This window comes from Brassica napus, chromosome C2, assembly GCF_020379485.1.
Source record: "Brassica napus cultivar Da-Ae chromosome C2, Da-Ae, whole genome shotgun sequence".
Taxonomy (NCBI): domain Eukaryota; kingdom Viridiplantae; phylum Streptophyta; class Magnoliopsida; order Brassicales; family Brassicaceae; genus Brassica; species Brassica napus.
The window spans coordinates 14,512,349-14,536,035 of NC_063445.1; the positions used below are offsets into that span (position 1 = coordinate 14,512,349).

Genomic DNA, 23,687 nt, shown 5'->3' on the forward strand with positions numbered 1-23,687 from the left:
TTGATTTATTAATCAATTACAAAGATGGGCTAGTTCGGTTTGATTCACGATTAAAGAGAAATGTGAGTAACCGGATGTCAACCGGAACGGAATTGATTTTAACATAGGTTAGGGGGACATGAGGGTCAAAATCGTCATAACAATATTCTATTGTTTACCAATTCTTCTTTCCTTTATAGCGTCGAGACGAAGCTCGATTTTGTGCAGAAACGCAAACTTGAAGAACATCCATATTCGTACATCCCTCCCTAGTCCCTACCTACCTTTGATCTTTTCTACATATTGGTTTATGAGGTAAGTTTTCATTCTCTTCTGATGAAATGAAGAATCTGCTTCTTCTTCTTTTTTGTCGATTTCATTTCTTGTGTTGGTATCGGGGACACAGATCTCATCTCTTCCATTTGAAATTTTCTTCTGCTTCTTTTTTTTTTTTTAATTGGACCCTATCCGTCTCTCGATGTTCGCTCTTCTTGATTGAATTTAGAGGTTTCTGGAATCTATTTAATTAGGGCTCTTCAATTAATCGAATCACTTCTAGGGTTCCTTTTTTTTTAAAGCATCTACTTTTTTTTTTCAATCACTAATCTATTTTTATGGTCTTTTTGCCTGCAGCTCAAAGGAGAAGCCCACTCTCGGGTATGTATACTTTGTTCATTAGTAGGTTAAACTGAATTTAAAAGTTTTGTAGTCTGAGCTCATCCTTCTTTGTAATTTGTCCATGGAAATTTAATGTTAATATTTTGATGTTAATGCTTGCGTTCTCTTTTTTTTTTTTTTAAATTAACTGATCTTCAAGATGTGGTAAGAGTTTTCTCTTGTACAAACATTCATGTATGTTGAACTACTTTGAAACCAAATTGCGAACCTTTCCGTTTGTTGTTAAGAGAAATGTTTAGTGAACGTTTAGAGTCCTTAATCTCTGAACTGCTTGTCTTAAAAATAAAAAAACTAACTGAGTTATGTTATCTTCAAGCTGTGGTAAGAGTTTTCTCTTGTGCATAGTCTTGTATCAAATTGTGAACCTTTCAATTTGTTGTTTAGAGAAATGTTTAGTGAACTTGCTTGTCTTTATAAACTAATTTTCTTTGGTAATGTGCAGAGGAACGCGGATTAAGACCCGCAAAAGGAATATTGCTGCACCTTTGGACCCTGCTGCTTTCTCTGATGCTGTTGTCCTGATCTACCTCGATAATGCTGGTGATCTCGTAAGTCTATTCATCTCCTTCTCAGTTTCCTACTTGCACCCTATCTTATACCTTTGTTTTTTTTAGGAACTTGTTGCCAAGACCATTGAGTCATCTGATCTTAATTTCTCTAGATACGGCGATATTTTCTTTGAGGTAACTCTTCTTCCTATCACACGTCTTCTTCCCTAAGTTCTCCAACATTTATGAATATTCATCTAGTAGTCTGGTTCATTTATTGTTTTAAGGTTGTTTTCATTGGAGGACGTACACAAACCGGTTCTGTGAAATCTGACGAAGGGGAACGCCATCCTTACTCTATTATCGACTGTGAACCAAACCGTGAAGCTATCTTACCATCAGTTGTTTACATTCAGAAAATCCTGCGTAGGAAACCTTTCCTTATAAAGAACCTCGAAAATGTTACCCGGAGGTTCTTGCAGTCGCTCGAGCTTTTCGAGGAGAGCGAGAGGAAGAAGCTTGCCATATTCACAGCCCTCGCCTTTTCCCAGAAGCTCTCGGGGTTGCCTGCAGAGACCGTCTTCCAGCCGCTGCTTAAGGATAACCTTGTTGCCAAAGGGATAGTGCTCACTTTTGTGACTGACTTCTTCAATGAGTATTTGGTTGAGAACAGCCTTGATGACTTGATTGCTATTCTGAGGCGTGGCAAGATGGAAGACAAACTCTTGGACTTCCTTCCGCCCACTAAGCGGACTACTGAATGTTTCTCTGAGCATTTCACGTGAGTTTCTATTTTGCTACTTTCAATTTTATTTAGTCACTAATGTATGTACTCTTGTGATTTAAAAGCAAGGCAGGATTGACAGCTCTGGTAGAGTACAATGAAAAGAAAATATTTGAGGTGAAGCTGAAGGAAATAAAAGAGGTCCTTACGAGCCAAGTGGCGGAGGAAATTAACATAGATGAGGTGATTGAAACGGTGAAGCAACAGGTGAAAGATGCTAAACTGCCAGAGATTGAGGTTGTGCGTGTGATCTGGGACGGGATAATGGATGCTGTTCAATGGTCTGGGAAAAACCAGCAGCAAAACTCAAACTCTGTATTACGCCAAGTGAGTTTTTTTTGTTTTTTTTCTGTCTCTAGAGTTGTTGTTGGAAGATTGTTTTTGGTGTTAAAGCTTTGTTATTATTTGTGTGTGGTGGTCAAGGTGAAGACATGGGCACCGCTTCTGAACACGTTCTGCAGCAACGGGAAAATGGAGATAGAGCTGATGTACAAAGTACAGATGCAATGCTATGAGGATGCAAAGCTGATGAAAGTGTTTCCAGAGGTAGTGAGGTCTTTGTATGAGCTTGATGTGCTTGCTGAAGACACTATTCTCCATTGGTACCGCAAAGGGAGCAACCCCAAGGGCAGGTAAAATTATGCTTTGGAAAATAAGGCTGTTTATATTTTTATTAATAGGAGTCTTTTAGTAAAGATTGGGGTGTGTTGTTGTAGGCAAACGTTTGTGAAGGGATTGGAGCCGTTTGTGAATTGGCTGGAAGAGGCTGAGGAAGAAGAGTGAGTGAGCGACCAAAGACAATCTGTTTTTCTTTTTCGTTATCTCTACCTAATAAAATCTTTAGTGCATTTCGGAAACACAAAAGTCAGATGCTTGAAGCTTTGTTTTTCTATTGGATTGTTTGTTTGTTTGTTTATGGGACTATGTCTTTAACCTGTTTTGAGTTCTCTCAAGTCCAAAGAATCCCGGTATATTATTTGAGAAACATTACGACTTCTTTTTATATCCCTGTACAATGTCATCACTAGGATGATTCTTAGAATTATTAGAGAAATAGTTTGGTCCATCTAATTATATAATAAGTTTTTTATTAAACTAACCATAAATTCATTATTAATGTCATTCATTATTTCCTTAAATAAAGATTAAGGAATTGCCTAATGTGGGTAAAATATATATGACAATTAATGATTTTGAATAATAAAGATCTGATAAAAAAAAATTATCTTCTATCAAATTTATTTAATTTAAAACTATTAAAATAATTTAAAAAAAAACACAATAACCATATTATAAAAATTTAGATTTTTCTGTATATTTTATATTTTGAATTCTAAAAAAATGACTATAAATTACTAAAACTATTAAAAATCTCACATTCAAATTTTGTGATCCATGGTTTAAATTTTTTGTTATGACAAAATACAAATGATTACAAAATCATATAAATAAAAAGGCTAATTTAATTAATCATTAAGATTTAAAATATATATGTATATATATCATTCTAAATTAAACTATAAACCATATTGAATAAATAAATATTTTTGTTTCAAAATTTACTTTGAATAATTTTTTTTGATAAAAGTTTTGAGCTAACATTGATAAATTTTTTTAATTTATCTATTACTAAAATTATTAATCCCACAATGAAAATTTTGTTATAAATAATTTAAAGTTTTTGGTATTAAAAATACACATGATAAAAAAAACATATGAGTAGAAAGCATCATTTAAAAAAAATAGACATTAATATTAAAAATATACTATGTCTGTTAATATCATTTAAATTTAATTACATATCCTATCAAATTTTTTTTTTTAAATGTTTGGATTAATATAATTGATTTATATGTTCGCACCAATTTAATTATATATGTAATAGTTACTGACTTTTAATTATTCAATATATATATTTATTATTTTATAATATGTAAGAACATATAATACATAAAATAATTTATATATATAATGTTTATTTCGCGCAAGGAGCAGATCTTAATCTAGTTTGATATAATTTAACTCACAAAATCAAATTAAAAAAAAAAAATCTCAAAGAAAAGAAAACCTTATCCAAAAGCATGGTCTTAAAATTTTAAAAGCCACAAAAATGAGAAACTCAAGCGTGGGGTCATCCATTAACCCCTTAAGCCACACATTGAACAAAAGAATCATAATGGAAAAATGGCAGCTTCCTCCTCCTCCTCCTTCCTAGTCCCTTCTGCTTCTCCTCCCTCCTCCGCCCTTCTCCGGCGCTTCTTCCGCCCCTCTTTGCTTTCTTCTAAGATCCTTCACCGTCATCCCCGAGGTACATCACTCTTCTCTTGTCCATGTTTATATATATGAGTAATTGTGGAGTCTTATTTTTATTTTTAAATGTGATCTTGTTTGCCTCTGAATTAGGATTCCAACTCTTGTTAGCTTTATAGGGTTGATGAGTGATTTCACCAGTTTGAAGCCTTAGTTTAATATAACAGAGATCTGTGATCTCACCTTCTACCTTCTTTCTGTTTGGTTACCCTCTCCTTTAATGAGCAATCATAAGATCGAAAAAGCTCCGCAGGTATTTACAACAATGGAGAGTTATAACACAAAACTTAACTTTTAATCCATGTATAAATCTCATGGATATTAAGATTTATTTTGTTATGCATGCATGTGGTGTCTGAGTCATCCGAGACGGTTTGGCTCCTTTTGTGTTATGGTTTTTATCTTCAGGTGGTTGAGTGATTCTAATGATTGTAACCCCATCTTACTAATGTAACTGATCTCGTGTTTTCATTCTCAGTTTTGAATAGTTCCAGCAGGACTGAAGTATCCGTTGATAAATCAGAAGCGGATAAGCTTGTCGATAAGATTGACTTTGGGGAACTATGCAATGAGTTTGAGTGCACAAGTAGCCCCCAGGTCGAATCCACTGCTCGACAACTTGCTCGCGACATTCTTGAAATCAGAGAAACCAATCGCGCCTTTGCTTGCTTCGCTGTTTCTGTTAAATTTAAGGTACATTTTTTCCTTTCACATTTTTATATTTATCTTCCATCTTCAGGCAGTCTACAACCAAAATTTGTAGCCACGTTCTTCTTGTCTTTTAGGCAGTTCATACATAGAATGACATAGTTCTTAGTTCTTACATTATAAAGAGAAGCAAGACTTTTGTCACTTTTCATTATTTCCTTTGTGATCTTTTGAAAATATTACTTGGCAATAAGTAAATACATCGTGACTGATAGTGATTGCAGGATTCGGTCAGAAGTTTTACAGGTCGTGAGAAGTATAAAAGACCAATGTGGATCACTAGTGGGTTAGAGAGTCCCACTGTGGTGAGAAATGATCCCTTCCTTTTTAACATATTTGATTATATGTAATGTTCTTACTTGTGTGTAAATGATGTCTATGTATATCTGTAGACGATACAGGAGATGGTGATGTTATCAACCAGCGTCTTGCGTATAAGATGGACAGTCAAAGGAAAACCCAAATCTATTCTTGGTGCTGTAAGTGGAGATCTGGTCATCAAAGTCAAATCTGAATTTACTCTTAACCAGATCAGTGGCCAAGTGATTGAGCATGGAGAGTCTTGGGACTCATCCTCGTCTTCCCCTATTGCTCAAGCCTATTTCTGGACATCCCGCCGCCTCTTCGCTGCTTCTGAATCCGCTAAAGACTTGGCCGATGCCACCAAGGACATAACCGCCACTTTCACAACTCGAAAAGAGGATACAGAGATATATCGTGATCCAACCGATCCAACTAAGGTCAGCTTCCACTAGCAGTGCTTAACTAACACAGTCCTCTAATTTGTAGACTAAGATAATGTTGTTGATGATGCAGTATTTCCAAAGAGACGACAGCTTCGAAAGAGATTTCTATCAGGTTGCATTGTTTCTGGCAATTGTCTATTTTGTTGTACAGTTCTTGAGGAACACTCTCTAATTGTCCCTCCTCTCTCTCTCTCTTTCCTATATAGCATATAGTGTAAGTGTCTATAAATTGTTGTATATGATCTGTATAAAAACAGAACAAGAAAATAGAGATGTGTTTGTGTTGAGAAGAGTTGTAAACAATGCTCTCATGTAAATCAGATGAATGGTCTTTTGAGATCGAAGCTAATGAAGCAGTAGCCACTGCAAATGAATGTTGACAAAGATGTCAGAATCTTATGGATCATCATCAAAAGAGGTGGTGATGAGAGATTTTTGGAACTAACAATTTTATTTTTCGAAGTAAATTGGGGTACAGCTAAAGAATCTAAAATTGATAAAAATTAGCAATAACCGAGATTTTGACGGTTTGCAATAAACCAGATTGAAAATCTTCTAAAAGTCGGAAAAGAAGTCCAACATTGTCAATATATTCTTAACATTTTATTTATTTATTTTCCATTTAAAAGAAGAATAAAAAAAGAAAATCGAGCGAGACAACATCCGGTTGCTTTGGACACCACAAATACACATTAGCTCTAAGTCTCAAATCAGAGGAAGCGAAATGGCTCTTAAAGCTTCACCAATCGCCGGATTATTCCCTCCTCTCCGCCCCACTGCTTCCACTTCTAATCGCCCTTGTACCCTCAGGGTACTTCCCCTCCGAACCTCCTTCTTCGGAAACTCCGGTGCGCCCTCTCTCTTTTTATCTCCTCACGGGTTGTTTGATTGCTCGGAAGGAAAAAGTAGTGAACTTGATTGGTTAGAGAACAGTTTAAATTCATAGGGTATTGATTGATAGGGCAACTCGACAGTTAGAATTAGATAGATTCGATTTTGAACTCAAGCAAGACATATGCTGATTGTTGTTTTTTTTTTATTTCTTCTATATAAAAGGTGGAGCTTTGAGAGTGAACGAGCTGAGACTAGCTTGTGCTAATAGATTGAAGTGCAATGCTCATGGTCCTACCATGAATCTTTTTGAAAGATTCTCTAGGGTTGTCAAGGTACCTGCCTCTCATTCTGTATTTATTTTCTCTTATGTTTGTAATTCACTTTGGAGTTCAATAATCACTTCGTGTTTGCTCTTCTTTTGGATAAGCGAAGTCATATGCCAATGCACTTATAAGCTCCTTCGAAGACCCTGAGAAAATCCTCGAGCAAACTGTTATTGAAATGAATAGTGATTTGACCAAGATGCGTCAAGCCACTGCACAGGTTCCTTTTTGTGATGTTTTTCCTTCTGAGAGTTTATTATAATTTTGGAGACTAGCTAACTTGTGTACTATCAATATGTGTGTGTCTGCAGGTCTTGGCATCACAAAAGCAGTTGGAGAACAAATATAAAGCTTCAAAGCAATCTTCTGATGATTGGTATGTTTGTTTTAGCCTTGACCCTTACTTCAAATTCTTCACTTTACTGATTATTCATACATGTAATAGGTACAAAAGGGCACAACTTGCTCTTGCTAAAGGAGATGAGGATCTTGCACGTGAAGCCCTTAAACGAAGAAAGTCTTTTGCTGTAGGTTATATTGCTTCATTCTCTTGTTCTCTACTTTCCTTTTTGTTATTCAAGTATGCTTGCTCTAACAACTGAAAGAAGCCTGCGTTAAAAGCTTTGAGGAATTTTGAGGCTAATATCTAGATTTTCTGCAATGTTTAGAAAGGATGTTGTCAAAATAGTTGTCTGAAAATGTTGAACTTGTGTTAATCATTTTCAGATGCAACAGAGCTTGGCAGTGTTTATAACTACCAGTATTCTCTTGATATACTTTCTTTGTTGTGTGCTGTTAAGCTGGTTTCAGTGTCGGAAAAAAAAAAAGAATTTGGACATATATAACACTAAGAGTGCAGAAAATAATCCATTCTTTCAATGTCAGAACAAATAAGAATTTCAACATATGTAATAGCACTGTGTATAAAGCCGAAACTGATCTTTTTTGTGTTCTCTACATTTGAGGATGACTATTGTCGTTAATGTGCTGTAGTTTATGCACTTTTTATTTTGAAGTTGTTTACTTTTATCTTAACAGGACAACGCTGCTGCTCTGAAAACTCAACTAGATCAGCAGAAAGGTGTTGTCGACAATCTTGTTTCAAATACGAGGGTTAGTTATCACCATTTTTATCATATATTTTGTGTCACTTTAAACTTTTGAATTCTTTAGGGTTATAATTTAATAAAATTTATCATCTCTACATTGCTCAACTAAACAAAGAATCATGTGTATATCATTTTCTTCATGCCACCATTACATTAGCATGGCTTAGAGATAGGGGTTCCATCTAAGGTTCATATGATAAGGACGAAGTTTGGTTCTTGGAAAATTGAGTTTGGTAAATGTTTGTTCTTACCCCTTTTCTTTGAAGCTATTGGAGAGCAAGATACAAGAGGCGAAAGCAAAGAAAGATACGCTCCTTGCACGTGCTCGCACTGCTAAGTTTGTATTATATCCCTATTATCCTTCTTTACATCTTTTATGGGAAGTATAGAATGCCTTTTCTCGATTTATATGTTGTCACAATTCTTTTCTTTCTCTGATTGCTGCTAGGACTGCAACCAAAGTGCAAGAGATGATAGGGACAGTGAATACAAGCGGTGCTCTATCAGCCTTTGAGAAAATGGAGGAGAAAGGTGCAATCTCTTGATTCTCCAAATTAAGCAAAAACTTATAAAAACTTGTCTATGCATCACTTCTGAGATCAAAGTTTGGCTTGTAGTTAGGAGGAGAATAATAATTTACCGGTTTAGTCGTTGAAAGTGAGTAGAGAGCTCGCTTTTTCCAAAGATGTGTTACTTTCTCTCTGTAAGCTAGAGTACTTGATACCTAGGCAATGGGGTTACAGAGATGTGGTGCTTAAGATTCTGGGAAACGTGGATGATGTAATTAGTGTTGTATTTACCTAATGCAAAATAGTGAAACACTAATATCGAGTGTGTGATGCGCAGTCAGAGAATAGGATTTACTCTGTTAAATCATTAATTTTCTTTGGCTGTTTCTTGAATATGTTTATAGTAAGACCATAAGTGCATCAGTTTCTTCTTTTGATGTATGATAATTCTGGTAAAGTCTAAAATCTATTAAGTGCTTGACAGTGATGGCCATGGAGTCTGAAGCAGATGCACTTACTCAGATTGGAACAGATGAACTCGAGGGAAAGGTTGGTTCTTGATCTCTTGTCTTAGTATTTCTATCTTTCTCTTGTAAATCGGGTTCAGAGGTCTTGCACTGATTAGGGTTAAGTTTGCTATGTCACCTAACATAATTTTAAGCACAACCTGAAAATACTGTATATATGCTCTAGTGGTTTTATTTTAAGACAACCATCTTGACATTAAATTGTTCTTTTTTTTTGGTGCCGTGCAGTTTCAAATGCTTGAAACTTCATCTGTGGATGATGATCTTGCAAACTTGAAGAATGAGTTGTCCGGGAGCTCAAAGGTTTCTGATACGCCAATGATCTTATTTGTTCCTTTTGACTTGATAATCTCATGACTCGCTGAACATATTGATTGGTTCCCCTGTTTATGTGATCTGATGCAGAAAGGAGAGCTTCCTCCAGGGAGAAGCACGGTCGCAGCAAGCACGGGATACCCGTTCAAGGACTCGGAGATCGAGAACGAACTAAACGAATTACGAAGGAAAGCTAACGACTTTTAGGCAACTGCTGTTTCTGAGTTGTTACTGGTTTAACATCTCTCTGTAAACTATTTTTGTTTCTTGAAGAAAAATAACAACACCAAAAGCATGTGTTTGGTTAATAAGTAAATATCCAGCCACCTAATCTTTATTTATAACTTGGTTGAATTAGTATTTTCACCTGAACCACTGGTTTTGAAAGGATCGTCCTCTTGGCATCACACATCTTTACAGATTCAAAAATGGAGCTCAGCCTAGTGATTTAGATGCTAGAACGACCCTAAAGGTGTTGCACAAACTGATGTTCATCAGCCATTCGAGGCTCGTCCTAAGCCTCTAGTCTATATTAACAGTTCCTGAATGGATGACACGAGAGAAGCTTTTTTTCTTTCCCTGAAAATCCATTGATCATTGAAGTTCTAAGCATTACAAACCATACATGGCAACATAGAGCCAAAGGATGGCTCTTTTCCAAAAGAACAAACAACCAAGTATGGTACCAAAAAAATAGGAAAGGAAGAACTTGAAACAAACATTCTCTCCTTAATCCATCCTCCACACAAGCCTTCGCCTCGAGAACCTCCATTAGAGGAAACGGCTTTCATTGACAAAAAAACTCAAAAAACCAAGGAAGATGACCACTTTGAACATACGATCTCACCAGCCCGTGCCTTGTTACACTTTGTGCAATGAAAGTAGCTCCTCTGTTTGTTTCTCTGCTCACAACCTGCAACTTACACCCCACAATCCAAGCCATACTTAATTCAATTTGTCCTGCATAGTGAATAAAAGAGGGCCTCCAAGAAGTCACCAGCAATGGTTATATTAGACATTTTATGGCTTCGACACGAGAGAAGCTTTATATGTATGTATATATAATATAAAGTTAATATTAATATTACAAAAATGTACCTGGGCCGAACAGTTAAAGTGTTTGGTTAAACGAGTATTCTTACCCCAATCCTGAACATCTCAAGTGATGAATGTTTAAATTTGAATCATGAACAACGTGGTTTTGGTTTTTGATGTTTATGTTACAGTCACTGTAGATTTATACGCCAGGTTCGTTTTCGATGTTTGATGCTGCTTAAATGTTTAGATTTTGTTCGTCTAAACATTATTGCATCAACATCACGCAGCATCAAGAGACATTATTAGGATGCAGGATCTAGAGAATCTGAGCTCCTCGTTGACGACGACGAGTTTGGTCTCGAAGGAGCAAAACCCCAATCCACACAACAACAAACTCCCACTACCCGCAAACGCTACTCAGATCCCGATTCGGATTCCAAAGTCCAATTCACTCTCGAACACGGCTTCGGCGACTCTCATTTCTCCCCCGCCGGCACTTTCTCTGCTCGCCTCAAATCCTGGAGCCATGGCGGAAAGGTTCTCTCTTCCTTTCCCTTTCACAAGTGAGAGAGATTCACTTTTATTAATGATCTGAGGATTCTCTTTGTGGGGGTGCAGACTTTAACGAAGCTGAGGTTCTCAAGGAATGGCTTCTCTGACGAAGAGAAAGATACTTTCAAAGTAAAAAATATTCCCTTTTTCTCCTGTTTATTCTGTTGGAGTGGAGAGATAATAATGGTTTGGAACCCTTTTTTGTAGAATCTGTTGACAGGAGATGACTTTTATAGGATCAGAGTTCCTTCCAGTGTCATCAGCCCACCAGGGAAAGAGTTTGTGGTTGCATCTGTCAGAGCTGCAAGTCTATCTCTACCTTTTTTGGTATTTTGCTTTCTCAAGTTACATACCTTGTTTAATTTACGCTTTATATAAGACACCTTCTTTGTAACCCTTGTGGCTACTCTTTAACTTTTAAAGATTCATTCATTTATTGGTTTTCACTCATTCAACTCCTAAATAGGTTTTCTAATGGTAATCTATTCATTTCTACTCTTTCCAGACATGAGAGTACTAGTTCCGGTTTTGATTGAAATGATGAGTGGTTCTCTCAATCTCATCCAAATTTGTTTCTAGGCCAGAGGATGAAAAGAGAAAACCTAGAAAGTAGAATCACTGAGATTTGTTCAAGTCACTGACTCACAGTCTTCCTTCTTTTCTTTTATTGCTTTCCCGGATGTGTCTGATTTTTAAAACAATATACATATTTGATTACAGAGATGTCTACCACGGGATGGCTTGGATGAGCATTTCGTTATCCACATGGTAAAAGGAGCTCACATTTCTGTTTGCACCCAACTATTTTAGCTACTCTCTGATATGAATTTGGAACTATGTTCCTGTCCTGTCTTCGCTTGCAGGAAGGTGCCAACATCTTGGCAGCAAGTTATGGTTCTCTTGGGGCGTGCCAATATCCTCGACAGTTCAAACTTGTATGTGAAGGATCCTACCCCATCTTATCTTGTCCTAACTGAACACTGAGTTTATGGAGAATGAAGGTTCCATTATTGTGAGAACTTCTAATTTATTTTTGTTTTTCCGCTTACTGTAGCCAGCAAAATGGTCTTTCAACTCCCACACAATTCTGAAGTGTAGTGAGCAGGCACCAAGGTAGAAAACGCTATTTGTATTTTCTTGCCTTAAATTTCACGAACCTACACATCTCCAGTTTTCATATGTTCTATATACCATAAAAAAGATTTTATTAGTCCATCAAGTTACATGTATAAACCTCCGCCTGGCTGTTCAACAGAACTCCAATATTCACTGAGGAGATTCTAGGCGGTGAGAATGCAGATGGCGAAGTTGAACCACCACCAGAGAGATCATTTTGGGCGAAATATGTGAGTAATAAAATAAAAAGGAAAAAACTGTGATGATTCCTTGTATTTTAGGAATTGATGTAAAATTTCTTATGACACTTCCAGTGGATGTACTTGATACCATTGGGACTCGTTGTGATGAACGCTGTGACACAAGCAACAAACATGGCTGAAGAACAAACAGGTGGTCAGGCAGGAGGGTCACAAGTGCAGCAATCAGCCAGGAGAAGATGATTTCGATTTTACTTCACACAAAGCAATCAAAGCTAGACCCCATCACACCTGTGAACAAATTTCTTTTTTTTACTGAGATGTCATTACATCAGATGACCCAATGTGAATTTATAAGTCAAATGTGTGTTTGAAGTGAGTTATAAAATTCGTATCTGATTGTTAGCTTTTGTTGTTGAAGCTGCATGCAACTGGTAAAAGATGAAGATTCAACGGATCTCATGTCTTGGCAGTTTCTTTATGGAAACCATCTTTTCATCATTTGGTTTTATGTAATACTTAATTTTCATCCACCATCGGTTTTGTTTGTAAACAACAAACGGGAAATCGAACATGAATACCTCTCTCTAAACCAGAGGCTTCATGACATCTCAAGAACATAGACATCGAGAAAGCTTCATAGCTTCTTTTGATGACGTTTTGACTTGTGGCTTGTCAACTTGTATTTTTTTTTTGCCTAATTTTGTTGGTAATTTTGAAGGAATTTAGAGTAGTTTAAGGCCATGAGAGAAATCATATTATTCAATCCATCAAACTATGCTTATATAAGCGACATTCTTTAAGGTGTTTATGCAAGAAAATAATTCAGTGATCGACTTCACAGTTTCAAGTAAAGTGCTCAGGCAATGAATAGACATTAGCTGGGTAGCCTATGAATCATTTAGTAGCAACTGTTAGGAAGATAACAATTGTTGCTCAAAAAAGAAAAGGAAGATAACAAGTTGTGTAAAACTGATTAAGAAAATTTTATAATAGAATATTTAACGTGATTTCTAATATAGTAAAAAGTATTTATTAATCTCATTCTCTTGATTTATCATGTGGCATATTATACTGTGTTGCTTCTTACACTTATACTCATGTTTTTAGACTGCTCTGCATGAAAGGTCTCTTGTTTTCGAGTAATGCAAAAAAAAGGAGCATTCCTTATTCCTCGACTAGCCTATTCCCAATTACCAAGCCACCAAACAGATTTGTCCATCTGTAATGGAGATCACAGGAAGGTGCCAAGCCGAAGTGTACAAATCTCAGAGATAGCTCTAAGAGCAGCTTTCCCCGTTTGACCGAAAAGGCACGCCATAAGCTCATATATGACTGGAACGGGCCAAAACGTTCTTTCTTTTCTAAAAACGATCTTTCTACCATAATGCCTTTCAAATCCTCCTAGCCATTATCCTACTGCGTCCAGGTCAATTTGATAATGAAGCGAAGGTATCTATCGTACCAGTAGTTGCGATTTTCATTTAGAATTTCATCGTCCTATGATAATGATAGTATTGCAGTGGAGGATCGTATCCAATTATATGTGGTGTGTAGCTTCTCTGTGTAGCTCTCATTTCACCCAGGAGCTATTGATTAGTTTGGATCAATTAAGAACTACTACCCTTGTTATATAAGCATCTTACACGTGACAAGAGAAAATAGATTTGGTTTCTCTCTAATGAGAGACTATGCCTCAACATTTCACGGATCCTCAAATGCAACGAGTGTCTGATGCATTTATTAATCAAACGATAGTCAAGAACAACAAAGTTTAAAGAAAGACCTCGTAAACTCATGCAAAGAACACATCTAATACTTATGAAACAAAAGTAGATCCAAAAAAATATGTTTGTTTCTGGTCTTCTTATTGGGCTAAACCAAATCCGTGGACACAGAAGGCATGATGCATTACACTGAAGAATTCGTTTCCCTTTTAAGTAGCCTGAGGATGAGAGGCGATAAAATCAACCGCTTGATCGACGGACAGGATCTTGTCAGCTTCATTATCAGGGATCTCAAATTTAAATTCTTCCTCCAATGCCATCACAACTTCCACACTGTCCAAACTGTCTAACCCGAGATCGTTAAGGAAATGGGCTTTTGGTGTTACCTGCAATTGACAACATTGGTACATAGTTGTAAGCCTAGTTCCATGTAACATCAGAAGACTTAGAGTCTAGGCATCATATTGGCATGGCCAAAGAAATATCAAAACAGAAGTAGCGCTTGTTGTTTATATCTTAACAAATATGAATCAATGTTAAAGCTCACACCACAACATTCAAAGAAAAATGTAGCTTTATCTACTAAATCCCATTTAAATCAAATATTGTCATGAACTAATTAAATCTAGTAATGCATTCTCTAACCATCATCCCAACAAGCAGATCACTAACGAATCTCCAATGTCGTCGCAATACAAACCAGAAAATGAGAGTGGAAATGGATCGAATACCTTTGAGGGATCGACTCTTTGGAAGTTCTTGACGACAGTGATTACGCGATCTGTGACGTCAGATTTGTCGAGAAACGATCCTCTCACTTCCTCTGAGAAACGCCGAAGAAGTACGGTGAAAGGGAGTGCTGATTCTCGAGCGCAGATTGTTGTAGGGTTTACAAGTGATGGATTGACGTTGACTCGGAGGTATCGAAGAAGAGCATTTCTCGCCGCCATCGCTTATGTTGCAGTGGATGATAGACAACCCTAGAATCCTTCTCTCGACGGAGATTTCAGATTTGCTTATTTGTTAGATTCCAAACGACGTCGTCGCTTATGTACTGGGCTATTTTTCTCGTTAGGCCCATTAATACTGGGCTCATGTATCTTTTTTTTCCGCTCTGAGCTTTGTTTGCAAACTAGATTTTTTTGTCAACTGTTTCCAAAAAAATAAAAAATGATTTTTAATAATTAAAAAGTTAAAATGTGATTTCTTTAGAGAAAATAGTCAAATAATTACTGATACATATTTTAACCAAAAATCATGAACTCTTCGTTAATCCGAAAACATATGAACTTGTGTTGACCGAGCCTTATATATAGGTAAAACTTTAGTCAACATTACATTTCACTTAACCAACATTTATTCTTTTTAGGAGAATTAAAACGACGTTGTTTTGCTAAAATAAGAAAAACTAAAAAAACACTGTAAAAAGTATTAAAATTACACATTTTTGCTAAAATGTCTGCAATTTTCATTGATCCAAAAATATAAACTTATTTTGGTTGAGCCAAATTATATATAAACAAAGAATCCAAAATCTGAACCGAAAACAAGTTTATATTTTTGGATCAGTGAAACCTTCATGCTTTTTAGCACAAATGTATAAGTTTAATATTTTACAGCGACTTTTTAAAAAAAAAAATTATTTTAGCAAAATGACGTCGTTTTAATTTCCGTTAAAAAATAAATGTCGGTTAAGTAAAAAATAATTTTGAATATATTTATACCTAATTTGGCTCTGTCAACACAAGTTCATATGTTTTTGGATTAATGAAGAGTTTGTATTTTTTGGCAAAAGTGTGTAAATTCAATATTTATTTGACCGTTTTCTTGATTTCTTTATGTAAGTATTAGGTAAAATACATATGTGGGGGTTTTTTAATCCTAATTTTACTGACAATCATCTAAATTAATACAATTGTATATGATTAGCAAGTGCCATTGCATGTTTCTGGTGGAACTCGAATCCTCCAAAACAGTGGCAGAGGCAGAAAATATTTATGTTGGGGCATATATATTAGACCAAAATATGATATTAAGTAAAATACTAAGTGGGCTTAGATACAATATTATTTTATGTATTTTTAAATGGGTTTAAAAAAAGGAATGGGGCAAAAAAAATTTATGAGTGGGGACATCATATAGATTGGGCTTTATGTTATACTATTTCTTTTGATCTTGTTGGGTTCAAAGCCCCCATGTTGTTAGCCACTGCTCCAAAACGAGGATTGCACTAGGCAAAGTGGGAAAAACATTGTTGCCTGAAAGGGGAAGTAAGTATCAGATTCAAATTGATCAATGAATTTAACCTAGATTTATTGGCAAAACAACTATGGAGATTAATCCAATTCCAGAGTTTGTTCTTACAAGAGTGCTACGTGGAATATATTATCGACTAGGCTCGCCTTTGCGAGCGATTGATTCAGCCTCTCCTTCTTTATGTATGGACAAGTTTGATGGCATCTGAGGCTTTATTAATGTTGGGGATCAATCAGAAAGTACACTCGGGTACCAAATACGTGTTTGGGAGGATCTTTCGATCCCATCAGTTCCTACTAAGCCAGTTCGGTCAATTGCTCCAGTGGTTCACCCACAAATGACAGTGATAGAATTTATTCATGGTTCTCCAAAAGAGTGGAATACAGAAACGTCGGAAAACTTCATTGTTCAGGAGGACATACCATCATTCTGAGTTTGACCATAAGCCAATCTAATAGGGAGGACAAGTGTAGGTGGAGCTATACAAAGAGTGGGGTACATACACAGTCAAATCTGGAAACTGGGTAGCGAAGAATATACTCTGTCGAGAGCACGAAGTTATAGTTTCAGAGCCCAGTGTTACTAAGTTAAAATATTTTCCTTGGAAAATCCGTGCTCCACAGAAAAGACGACATATAATATGGCAATTGGTTTCTGGTTACTTAGCAGTCACGAGGAATCTCAGCCGACACCATATGCGTTGTGACAACCACTGTCTCAAATGTGGATAGAATCAGATGAATCAGTTAACCATGCCATTTTCAAATGCTGTCATGCGTTGCAAACTTGGACTCTCGCCTCAACACCATTGTGTCCGAGTATATTTCCAATAACCAGTGTGTATTCCAACTTGGATTATTTGTTCTAGAGGAAGAACAAAATTGAAGATCTAGAGCTTGATAGAGATATTTAGCCATGGATTATTTGGTTTCTTTGGAAAACTTGATGTACTCAGATTTTACCACTAAAACCAACCGCCAGTGCACGCTAGTGCGCGGTAGTATATAGGGATCAAATTCCTTAGAGACAAAAGTTACACTATAAATCAGAATCAAGGTAGAAAGAAAATAGTTTGTTGTTATTGTTTCAATTGCGATAAATGTAAATGACATAATGTAAATGAAGTTAAACTTATGGATTAAAAATGCTAGGCAATGGAAAACTCTCAGGAAAACATCAATCATAAAATGAACAGTAAACAAGTAATTTGTCTCAACTCTCAGGAACTCAAATCATAGCGACAAGATCAATCAACTTTCGTTGCAAATACTATTGATGTTTAAATCCTAGAATCCCAAATTTCTGTGGATTCAAACAATTGAGACATGCATTAAATTCAGCTTGATATGTTCACTAAATCCCTAAACTAAATTTCTTTGCAGATAGGTATTTAGATCATCAATATTAATTCAATCAATTAATAATACTTTCACATTACCAATAATCCTATGATCTAGATTTTAGATTATCCATCTTGATCTAGCATTAAAAATAATCAAGATTGAATAATAAAAGATAAGCCATGACAATTTATTCTAACAATTAATTCAATCCTCTTAAAAACCCTAAATTTAACATGTGATTTACTTAGACGTGATCAAAGAAGACATATTCATATTCTGAATAAATTGCATAAATAGATTTAAGTAAAAAATATTGTAGTTTGAAATATTGTAGTTTGACCAGTCTCCGAAGAAATTCTTACTTGTCTCCAAATTTAAGATAAAGATTAGCCTAAACAATGATTTATTATAAGTATATATAGGTATAATGATCATTAGTTGACGTTTCTATGTATTGTTTAAACAATATGTGGAGCTTTGAGTAGGAAAGACACAATGTCAATAGCTAAATTCATACTATTTGACGTAGAGTTGCTTTTTTTTTTTTTTTAATATTCATTGTAGATGCGTTTAAGTTCATGTTACACAGCTCCGTCCTTCATTCTTATCTTCATGGTTTGCCTTTCAAGGGTAATTCTTCGCATAGATGACTGACTTATCACAAGATCGTAGATTATTGGCTTCAACAAGTTTCCACGTTTTATTTTGAGTTAAGTTTTATCTATTTATTTCTGCTTCCGTTTGAAGCTTCTGATGTTGTAAATGATACCTTTTGGAAGAATGAATGCAAGAAAGAAGTTGTTACAAAAAAAAGGTTCGTGTTTATCGATCACTCACCTGTCAGAAAAAAAAACATATTCACTCACCTTGAGCAAGTGCTTACAACTTATTTATTTTTACACGAAGTTTTCATCAGTGGTTAGTTTAGGATAATATTCAAAACCAAACAAAAATCGTTTTTTTATAACACGTGGCATGCACGTCGAACCTATTGACGTGCATCGAATCTGACCAGCCCATATCTTTCTGTCTAGAGTTAGACCAACCGCAACGGAGGTCTGTCACGGATCCGTGGCCCAAATCCTTGGCTTTTTTACAATTAACAAATTGTGAATTGGGCTCAGCTTTAGACGGATCGGTACGGATCAGTCCGTAAATAAGGCTTCGAAGGATCAAGTCCTTACTGCACGTGGCGTCTGATGGTTGGCCCGGCGATATGTTGTGTTGGGTTATGTCGAGAAAAAAAAACATTTGCGACCGAAGGTTAGAAAAAAAAATCAGAGCTCTCGACGAAAAGCGATTTCTCTCCATCTTCGATTTTTCTCCATCGTCGATCTTCAAAGGTAAATAAACTAATTCTGTGGTAGATTTAAGGATATATTAGCTTCCATGTTGTTCTCGTCTCCCTCTATGCTTCGTATTTCCTTTGAATCGATTTGGGGATTTCTTCCATTTATGGTTTCAAAAATTTCGGGGTTTTGAAATTGTTATCAAATCATTTTCAAATCGTTTTCAATTGGGGATCTTTTGGTTTGTAGTTAGGGTTTCAATCGATTTAGTTAGCTGGAAAACTCATCACTTGTTTTCGGTTTCAATTTGGTTTTCGTTTTCGGTTTCAATCGATGTAGTTAGGGTTTCAATTCGTTTTTGGTTTCAAAACGTATCTGTATGGTTTCCTGTGGCTTATATTTTTCTGGTTTCAAAACGTATTTGTACGGTTTTCTGTTAGCTTAATGTGTAGCTAGCAAACTGTTTAGTTGATCATATATCTAAGTTAATGTGTTCTTAAACTCCTTAGTGAATGTGTTCTTAACATAGTTTCTGGTTTTTTGTGCAGGCCAACGAACATGGGACAAGACTATAGCTACACGCAGCCTTCATCAGAGGAGTTCGACATCAACTCTTTACTTGAAGCAGAAGCTGCTCTCTACGGGGATGAAGCTCAGAGTAGCTACATAATTGCAGAGGCGGATCAGTACCCACCAGAACCTGAGGCTGATGAAGGAATACCGAGGACATGCTATTGCGGTAGTGAGGTTGTTGTTGAAACCTCGTACACTCGTAAAGATCCAGGAAGGAGGTACTTCTCCTGCAACAACGTTGACGATGGAGACTCCCACATCTGGAAATGGTGGGATGTGGCGATTCAAGAAGAGCTTCGTGAAACGCAGACACAACTTAGGATGGTCAAGGATCAATTCTTTGAGAGTGACCAGAAGGTGGCTAAGCTTGACAAGATCGTGGGTGTGTTAACTAAGAAGACATCAGTGATTAACTATGGTTTGGCAAAGGGAATTAGTGTACTGGTGTTGGTGATACTGGTCATCGTTATGGGCTGGTAAGATTCATACCTTATTTAGATAATTAATTTGATTTAAAATTTGAAATTTTAAGTGTTTTATCTTATGTCATTCAAGGAAGAGCTTCGGAGGTTTTAAACATCAGTGTCAGAACTCGAGAAGGGGTTGGCAGGTAACTTGTTTCACGCTTACTTCTAGTTTCAGTAATAAAAAAAACTTATCTCTTCATGCTTTAATTGTTTTTAATGCTAGATTTGATAGAATCGTACTTGTTAGGTTTAAGTGTAGCTAGTGTAGAACTTATTAGTATGATTAGAGTGGTGGTAAATGCTTGTTTGCTTTCTATCTGCCTAACAACTCCGAAACTAAATGCGAACTTAGTTTCTATTGGTTACTTAAGGGTTTGTGTTGCTATTAGAGTAACAGAAACCTATAATCTAAACATGAATACCACAACCGGCTTTGTTAATCTAATGTATAGTCAATCTTCAGTTGATCTTGAGTCACCCGAACCAGCTTGGTTCGGGTCCCAAGGTCCTGATGAGTTTGTTTTCCACCCTGGTGTCGAGTCTTCTTTCCAACCTGCTGTCCAGTCTGCTGTGCAGCCTACTGTCGAGTCTGCTAACAAAGGGAGGAGGAAATGGTCTCCTAATGAGGATAAAATCCTCATTGGTGCTTGGCTTAACACCAGCAAAGACCCCGTTGTCAGCTGTGACCAGAAAGCTGAACGTTTCTGGAAGAGAATTGTTGACTACTACAACGCAAGCCCTCAACTGGTTGGGACAGTACCTAGAGAGCTTGGTCCAGCGAAGCAGCGGTGGGCTAGGATTAACGAGCAGGTCTGTAAGTTCGTTGGATGCTATGAGGCGGCGTTGAGGGGGCAGAGAAGTGGTCAGAATGAAGACGATGTGATGAAAGCTGCCCTCGACTCATTCTTCAACATTTATGAGCACAAGTTCAGCCTCGAACATGCGTGGAGGGAGCTGAGGCATGACCAGAAATGGTGCACCACCTATATGGTTAAAGATGGTGGGAAGGAGAAGCGCAAACCAGTGGTAGACGTTGATACAGAAGATGATGTTGCCGAACCTGAAAGCAGACCAGTTGGTGTGAAAGCTGCTAAAGCAGCTGGTAAGAGGAATAAGAGTGGCAAGGAAGAAGAGATGTCACAGCTTCAGTCCATCATGGAAATGAAAGAAAAGCTCTCTAAACAAAAGATTCTAGAACGTTTACTTGCCAAAAAAGATCCTCTCTCCGAGATGGAAGAATCTCTTAAACTAAAACTCATGACTGAGATGTTATGATGATATTTAAGGTATTAGGTTAGTTACATGTAGTTACATGTAGTTAGATGTAGTTTCTATTTGTATCACATGTCGTATTACTTTATTTATTTGCTAACTCTTGTCTTTTGTTTTCTTTCAGGTGTAGCTGTTCGACATGTGAACCTAGTCACGGGTTCTGAAAGTGTTTTGTCGGTTGGCTGAAGTGAATCCAAGTCACGGGTAGTTCTAGGAAATGTACTATAAGTTTCCCTTCTATCATGTCTTTAGGTAGCTATCTCTTTTGCCTAGTTTCCACCAGTCGGAGTTGTAATCTCTTTTGTTGTAACTCGGAAGTTGCGGATGCTCTTATTATCTCCAGCAACTTGTAATCAACTACTACTGCTTCTCTAAATTCGGTAACTTGTAATGAAATCCTCATGCTTCTCTTATATGCAACTCTTTTTAATCAACAAGTACTGCTTTCCTTATATGCTTGTAGTTGATCATGGTTGTAGTTGATAATGCTTGTAGCTGATCATACATATAAACTCGGTAACTTGTAATGAACCACTCATGCTTCTCTTAGTTACATGTAGTTGATCTTGCTTGTAGTTGAACTTATAGCTGATCATACATATAAATCAACTAGGCGTAGGTCGAGTAGTTGGTCATTCTTGTATCACACTGATAAATCAACAAGTATCACACTTATAAATGTATGACCAACCCAAATCAACCTGTAACTTATAAATAAATTAGTGTGTTAAACTTATAGTTTTAAAACTTGTATCACACTTATAAAACTTATAGAAACCATATTAAAAAATAAAAGTTATACTTAAAAAAAAAAGTTATACACATTTTTATAGGAAAATTAAAACTTATTCCTTCTTTGAACTTATAGGTTTAAAAAAAGTTAAAAAAAAAAGTTATACTAAATTTAACTTATATATTTTTTTAAAAAATAAAATTTATACTTTATAGGAAAATGCCGGCATCTTCATCTGACGAAGTTTTCGAAGAAAGATTTGACGAAGTTTTCGAATAAATCTTCGAAGATACATTCACCAACATAGTCGAGGCCCAAACCAGTAACCAAAGGAGCCGTGCTTATATTGAACGAAACCGTGAAGGAGGACAAGACCGCTTATGGAATGACTACTTCAGCGAAGATGCGACATTCTCGTCACAAATATTCAGATGCCGCTTTCGCATGAGTAAGGATTTATTCTTGGGTATTGTCTATGGGCTATCCGAGAACTTTCCATTCTTTCAGCACAGAAGAGATGCAACCGGGAGGTTCGGTCTTTCTGCACTACAAAAATGTACTGCAGCAATTCGTATGCTTGCTTACGGTTCTGCGGCTGACACGGTTGACGAATATCTCCGACTTGGTGAGACCACTGCACTTTCTTGTTTACATAATTTCACTGACGGAATAATGCAGTTATTCGGAAATGACTATCTACGACGACCCACACCGGAGGATCTTCAACGACTACTCGATATTGGAGAAAAACGAGGGTTTCCTGGGATGGTCGGGAGCATTGATTGTATGCATTGGGAGTGGAAAAATTGCCCGACCGCTTGGAAAGGACAATACGCACGAGGATCAGGAAAACCGACAATTGTCTTAGAGGCTGTTGCTTCACAAGATCTTTGGATATGGCACGCTTTTTTTGGTCCTCCAGGTACCTTAAATGATATCAATGTCCTCGATCGGTCTCCTGTGTTTGATGACATTTTTGAAGGTCGAGCTCCCAGGGTAAGGTACATGGTCAACGGACACAGGTATAAGTTGGCATACTATCTAACAGACGGTATATATCCAAAATGGTCAACATTTATCCAATCTATCAAACTCCCTCAATCTCCAAAACAAGAGTTATTTGCTAAAGCTCAAGAAGCAGCCCGAAAAGATGTGGAGCGGGCTTTTGGAGTATTGCAAGCTTGATTTGCGATTGTCAAAAACCCGGTTCGTACATTGAACAAAGAAAATATAGGGAAGATTATGAGAGCATGTATCATACTACACAATATGATAGTTGAAAATGAACGAGATCGATACATGCGGTACGATATATCTGAATTTGAAGAAAGAGACGTCACCAGAAGTTCACAGGTGGAAACCAACATGCCTACAAATCTGAATAATATGTTTCCCAATCGTAATGATCTTCGGGATTAGCATATTCATGAACGGTTGAAAAATGATTTAATCGAAAATATTTGGAATAAATTTGGTGATGAAGATTAATAATTAGTGTTTCTTGATTTCTTTATATTTATCATTGTATCTTTTTTTGTATCATGCAATTAATAAAATTTAAATTTCAATTTATAAAAAATTACTATAATATTCTTAAGGATTAATTTTGTGAGATTGTTTTGTGGGAAATTGTTTCTTTTATTTCAGGACGAACCGGGGCAATGTCTTCTTTCTCATTTGACTACTGTTTTTTGGCTGAGGTCACTGCTTCTAATCTAAAAGAAGACAAACTTGTGAGTCAATTTAGTTAGTAAAATAAATAGTTTAATCTATTATGTGTCTTTACATTATTTGTTTGCAGTATTTTCCTG

General features: G+C 36.4%; 7 protein-coding genes across 7 annotated transcripts; 6 read left to right on the forward strand and 1 right to left on the reverse strand.

Moving 5' to 3' along the window:
- The first annotated feature begins 139 nt into the window (after nucleotides 1-139).
- On the forward strand, nucleotides 140-2,932 carry LOC106410976 (eIF5-mimic protein 2-A). The gene is made up of 8 exons (XM_013851624.3): nucleotides 140-294; nucleotides 613-636; nucleotides 1,100-1,205; nucleotides 1,272-1,340; nucleotides 1,433-1,926; nucleotides 1,995-2,256; nucleotides 2,353-2,561; nucleotides 2,646-2,932. The coding sequence occupies exons 1-8, from the start codon at nucleotides 290-292 to the stop codon at nucleotides 2,710-2,712; spliced, it is 1,236 nt and encodes a 411-aa protein (XP_013707078.1). The 5' UTR covers nucleotides 140-289; the 3' UTR covers nucleotides 2,713-2,932.
- A 1,097-nt stretch (nucleotides 2,933-4,029) lies between these two features.
- BNAC02G16480D lies at nucleotides 4,030-6,037 on the forward strand. Its single transcript, XM_013850908.3, has 5 exons — nucleotides 4,030-4,237; nucleotides 4,718-4,932; nucleotides 5,172-5,252; nucleotides 5,340-5,687; nucleotides 5,764-6,037. Exons 1-5 carry the CDS (start codon nucleotides 4,114-4,116, stop codon nucleotides 5,863-5,865), a joined length of 870 nt encoding a protein of 289 aa, XP_013706362.1. The 5' UTR covers nucleotides 4,030-4,113; the 3' UTR covers nucleotides 5,866-6,037.
- A 246-nt stretch (nucleotides 6,038-6,283) lies between these two features.
- On the forward strand, nucleotides 6,284-9,682 carry LOC106410417 (membrane-associated protein VIPP1, chloroplastic). The gene is made up of 11 exons (XM_013850907.3): nucleotides 6,284-6,541; nucleotides 6,750-6,859; nucleotides 6,960-7,070; nucleotides 7,162-7,226; nucleotides 7,296-7,377; nucleotides 7,889-7,963; nucleotides 8,226-8,296; nucleotides 8,408-8,490; nucleotides 8,953-9,017; nucleotides 9,224-9,298; nucleotides 9,401-9,682. The coding sequence occupies exons 1-11, from the start codon at nucleotides 6,418-6,420 to the stop codon at nucleotides 9,515-9,517; spliced, it is 978 nt and encodes a 325-aa protein (XP_013706361.1). The 5' UTR covers nucleotides 6,284-6,417; the 3' UTR covers nucleotides 9,518-9,682.
- An 814-nt stretch (nucleotides 9,683-10,496) lies between these two features.
- Nucleotides 10,497-12,813, forward strand: LOC106408182 (ER membrane protein complex subunit 10). Its single transcript, XM_048748774.1, has 10 exons — nucleotides 10,497-10,571; nucleotides 10,655-10,885; nucleotides 10,967-11,029; nucleotides 11,108-11,227; nucleotides 11,621-11,668; nucleotides 11,764-11,835; nucleotides 11,955-12,013; nucleotides 12,156-12,246; nucleotides 12,331-12,488; nucleotides 12,635-12,813. The coding sequence occupies exons 1-9, from the start codon at nucleotides 10,497-10,499 to the stop codon at nucleotides 12,457-12,459; spliced, it is 888 nt and encodes a 295-aa protein (XP_048604731.1). The 3' UTR covers nucleotides 12,460-12,488; nucleotides 12,635-12,813.
- Nucleotides 12,814-13,935: 1,122 nt separating this feature from the next.
- LOC106411173 (acyl carrier protein 2, mitochondrial) lies at nucleotides 13,936-14,963 on the reverse strand. Its single transcript, XM_013851884.3, has 2 exons — nucleotides 14,675-14,963; nucleotides 13,936-14,329 (listed from the first exon to the last, which is right to left on the reverse strand). The coding sequence occupies exons 1-2, from the start codon at nucleotides 14,891-14,893 to the stop codon at nucleotides 14,153-14,155; spliced, it is 396 nt and encodes a 131-aa protein (XP_013707338.1). The 5' UTR covers nucleotides 14,894-14,963; the 3' UTR covers nucleotides 13,936-14,152.
- Nucleotides 14,964-17,991: 3,028 nt separating this feature from the next.
- On the forward strand, nucleotides 17,992-19,960 carry LOC125581947 (uncharacterized protein At4g04775-like). The gene is made up of 2 exons (XM_048748214.1): nucleotides 17,992-18,885; nucleotides 19,380-19,960. Exon 2 carries the CDS (start codon nucleotides 19,390-19,392, stop codon nucleotides 19,882-19,884), a length of 495 nt encoding a protein of 164 aa, XP_048604171.1. The 5' UTR covers nucleotides 17,992-18,885; nucleotides 19,380-19,389; the 3' UTR covers nucleotides 19,885-19,960.
- A 325-nt stretch (nucleotides 19,961-20,285) lies between these two features.
- LOC106448515 (glutathione S-transferase T3-like) lies at nucleotides 20,286-21,146 on the forward strand. The gene has a single exon (XM_013890389.2). The coding sequence runs from the start codon at nucleotides 20,286-20,288 to the stop codon at nucleotides 21,144-21,146; it is 861 nt and encodes a 286-aa protein (XP_013745843.2).
- The last annotated feature ends 2,541 nt before the right edge of the window (nucleotides 21,147-23,687 follow it).

Excerpts from the sequence above, each read along its gene's own strand:
- LOC106410417 (XM_013850907.3), top strand. The coding sequence starts at position 6,418 with ATGGCTCTTAAAGCTTCACCAATCGCCGGATTATTCCCTCCTCTCCGC. Across the intron at positions 8,297-8,407 it reads GCACGTGCTCGCACTGCTAA|GACTGCAACCAAAGTGCAAG; the intron begins GTTTGTATTATA and ends GATTGCTGCTAG. Across the intron at positions 8,491-8,952 it reads TGAGAAAATGGAGGAGAAAG|TGATGGCCATGGAGTCTGAA; the intron begins GTGCAATCTCTT and ends AGTGCTTGACAG.
- BNAC02G16480D (XM_013850908.3), top strand. The coding sequence starts at position 4,114 with ATGGCAGCTTCCTCCTCCTCCTCCTTCCTAGTCCCTTCTGCTTCTCCT. Across the intron at positions 4,238-4,717 it reads CCTTCACCGTCATCCCCGAG|TTTTGAATAGTTCCAGCAGG; the intron begins GTACATCACTCT and ends TTTCATTCTCAG. Across the intron at positions 5,253-5,339 it reads GGTTAGAGAGTCCCACTGTG|ACGATACAGGAGATGGTGAT; the intron begins GTGAGAAATGAT and ends GTATATCTGTAG.
- LOC106410976 (XM_013851624.3), top strand. Across the intron at positions 1,206-1,271 it reads TCGATAATGCTGGTGATCTC|GAACTTGTTGCCAAGACCAT; the intron begins GTAAGTCTATTC and ends TGTTTTTTTTAG. Across the intron at positions 2,257-2,352 it reads CAAACTCTGTATTACGCCAA|GTGAAGACATGGGCACCGCT; the intron begins GTGAGTTTTTTT and ends GTGGTGGTCAAG.
- LOC106411173 (XM_013851884.3), bottom strand. The coding sequence starts at position 14,893 with ATGGCGGCGAGAAATGCTCTTCTTCGATACCTCCGAGTCAACGTCAAT. Across the intron at positions 14,330-14,674 it reads AAAGAGTCGATCCCTCAAAG|GTAACACCAAAAGCCCATTT; the intron begins GTATTCGATCCA and ends TGTCAATTGCAG.
- LOC106448515 (XM_013890389.2), top strand. The coding sequence starts at position 20,286 with ATGAATACCACAACCGGCTTTGTTAATCTAATGTATAGTCAATCTTCA.
- LOC106408182 (XM_048748774.1), top strand. The coding sequence starts at position 10,497 with ATGAACAACGTGGTTTTGGTTTTTGATGTTTATGTTACAGTCACTGTA. Across the intron at positions 11,228-11,620 it reads GTCTATCTCTACCTTTTTTG|AGATGTCTACCACGGGATGG; the intron begins GTATTTTGCTTT and ends ATTTGATTACAG. Across the intron at positions 11,836-11,954 it reads ATCCTCGACAGTTCAAACTT|CCAGCAAAATGGTCTTTCAA; the intron begins GTATGTGAAGGA and ends CGCTTACTGTAG.
- LOC125581947 (XM_048748214.1), top strand. The coding sequence starts at position 19,390 with ATGGGACAAGACTATAGCTACACGCAGCCTTCATCAGAGGAGTTCGAC.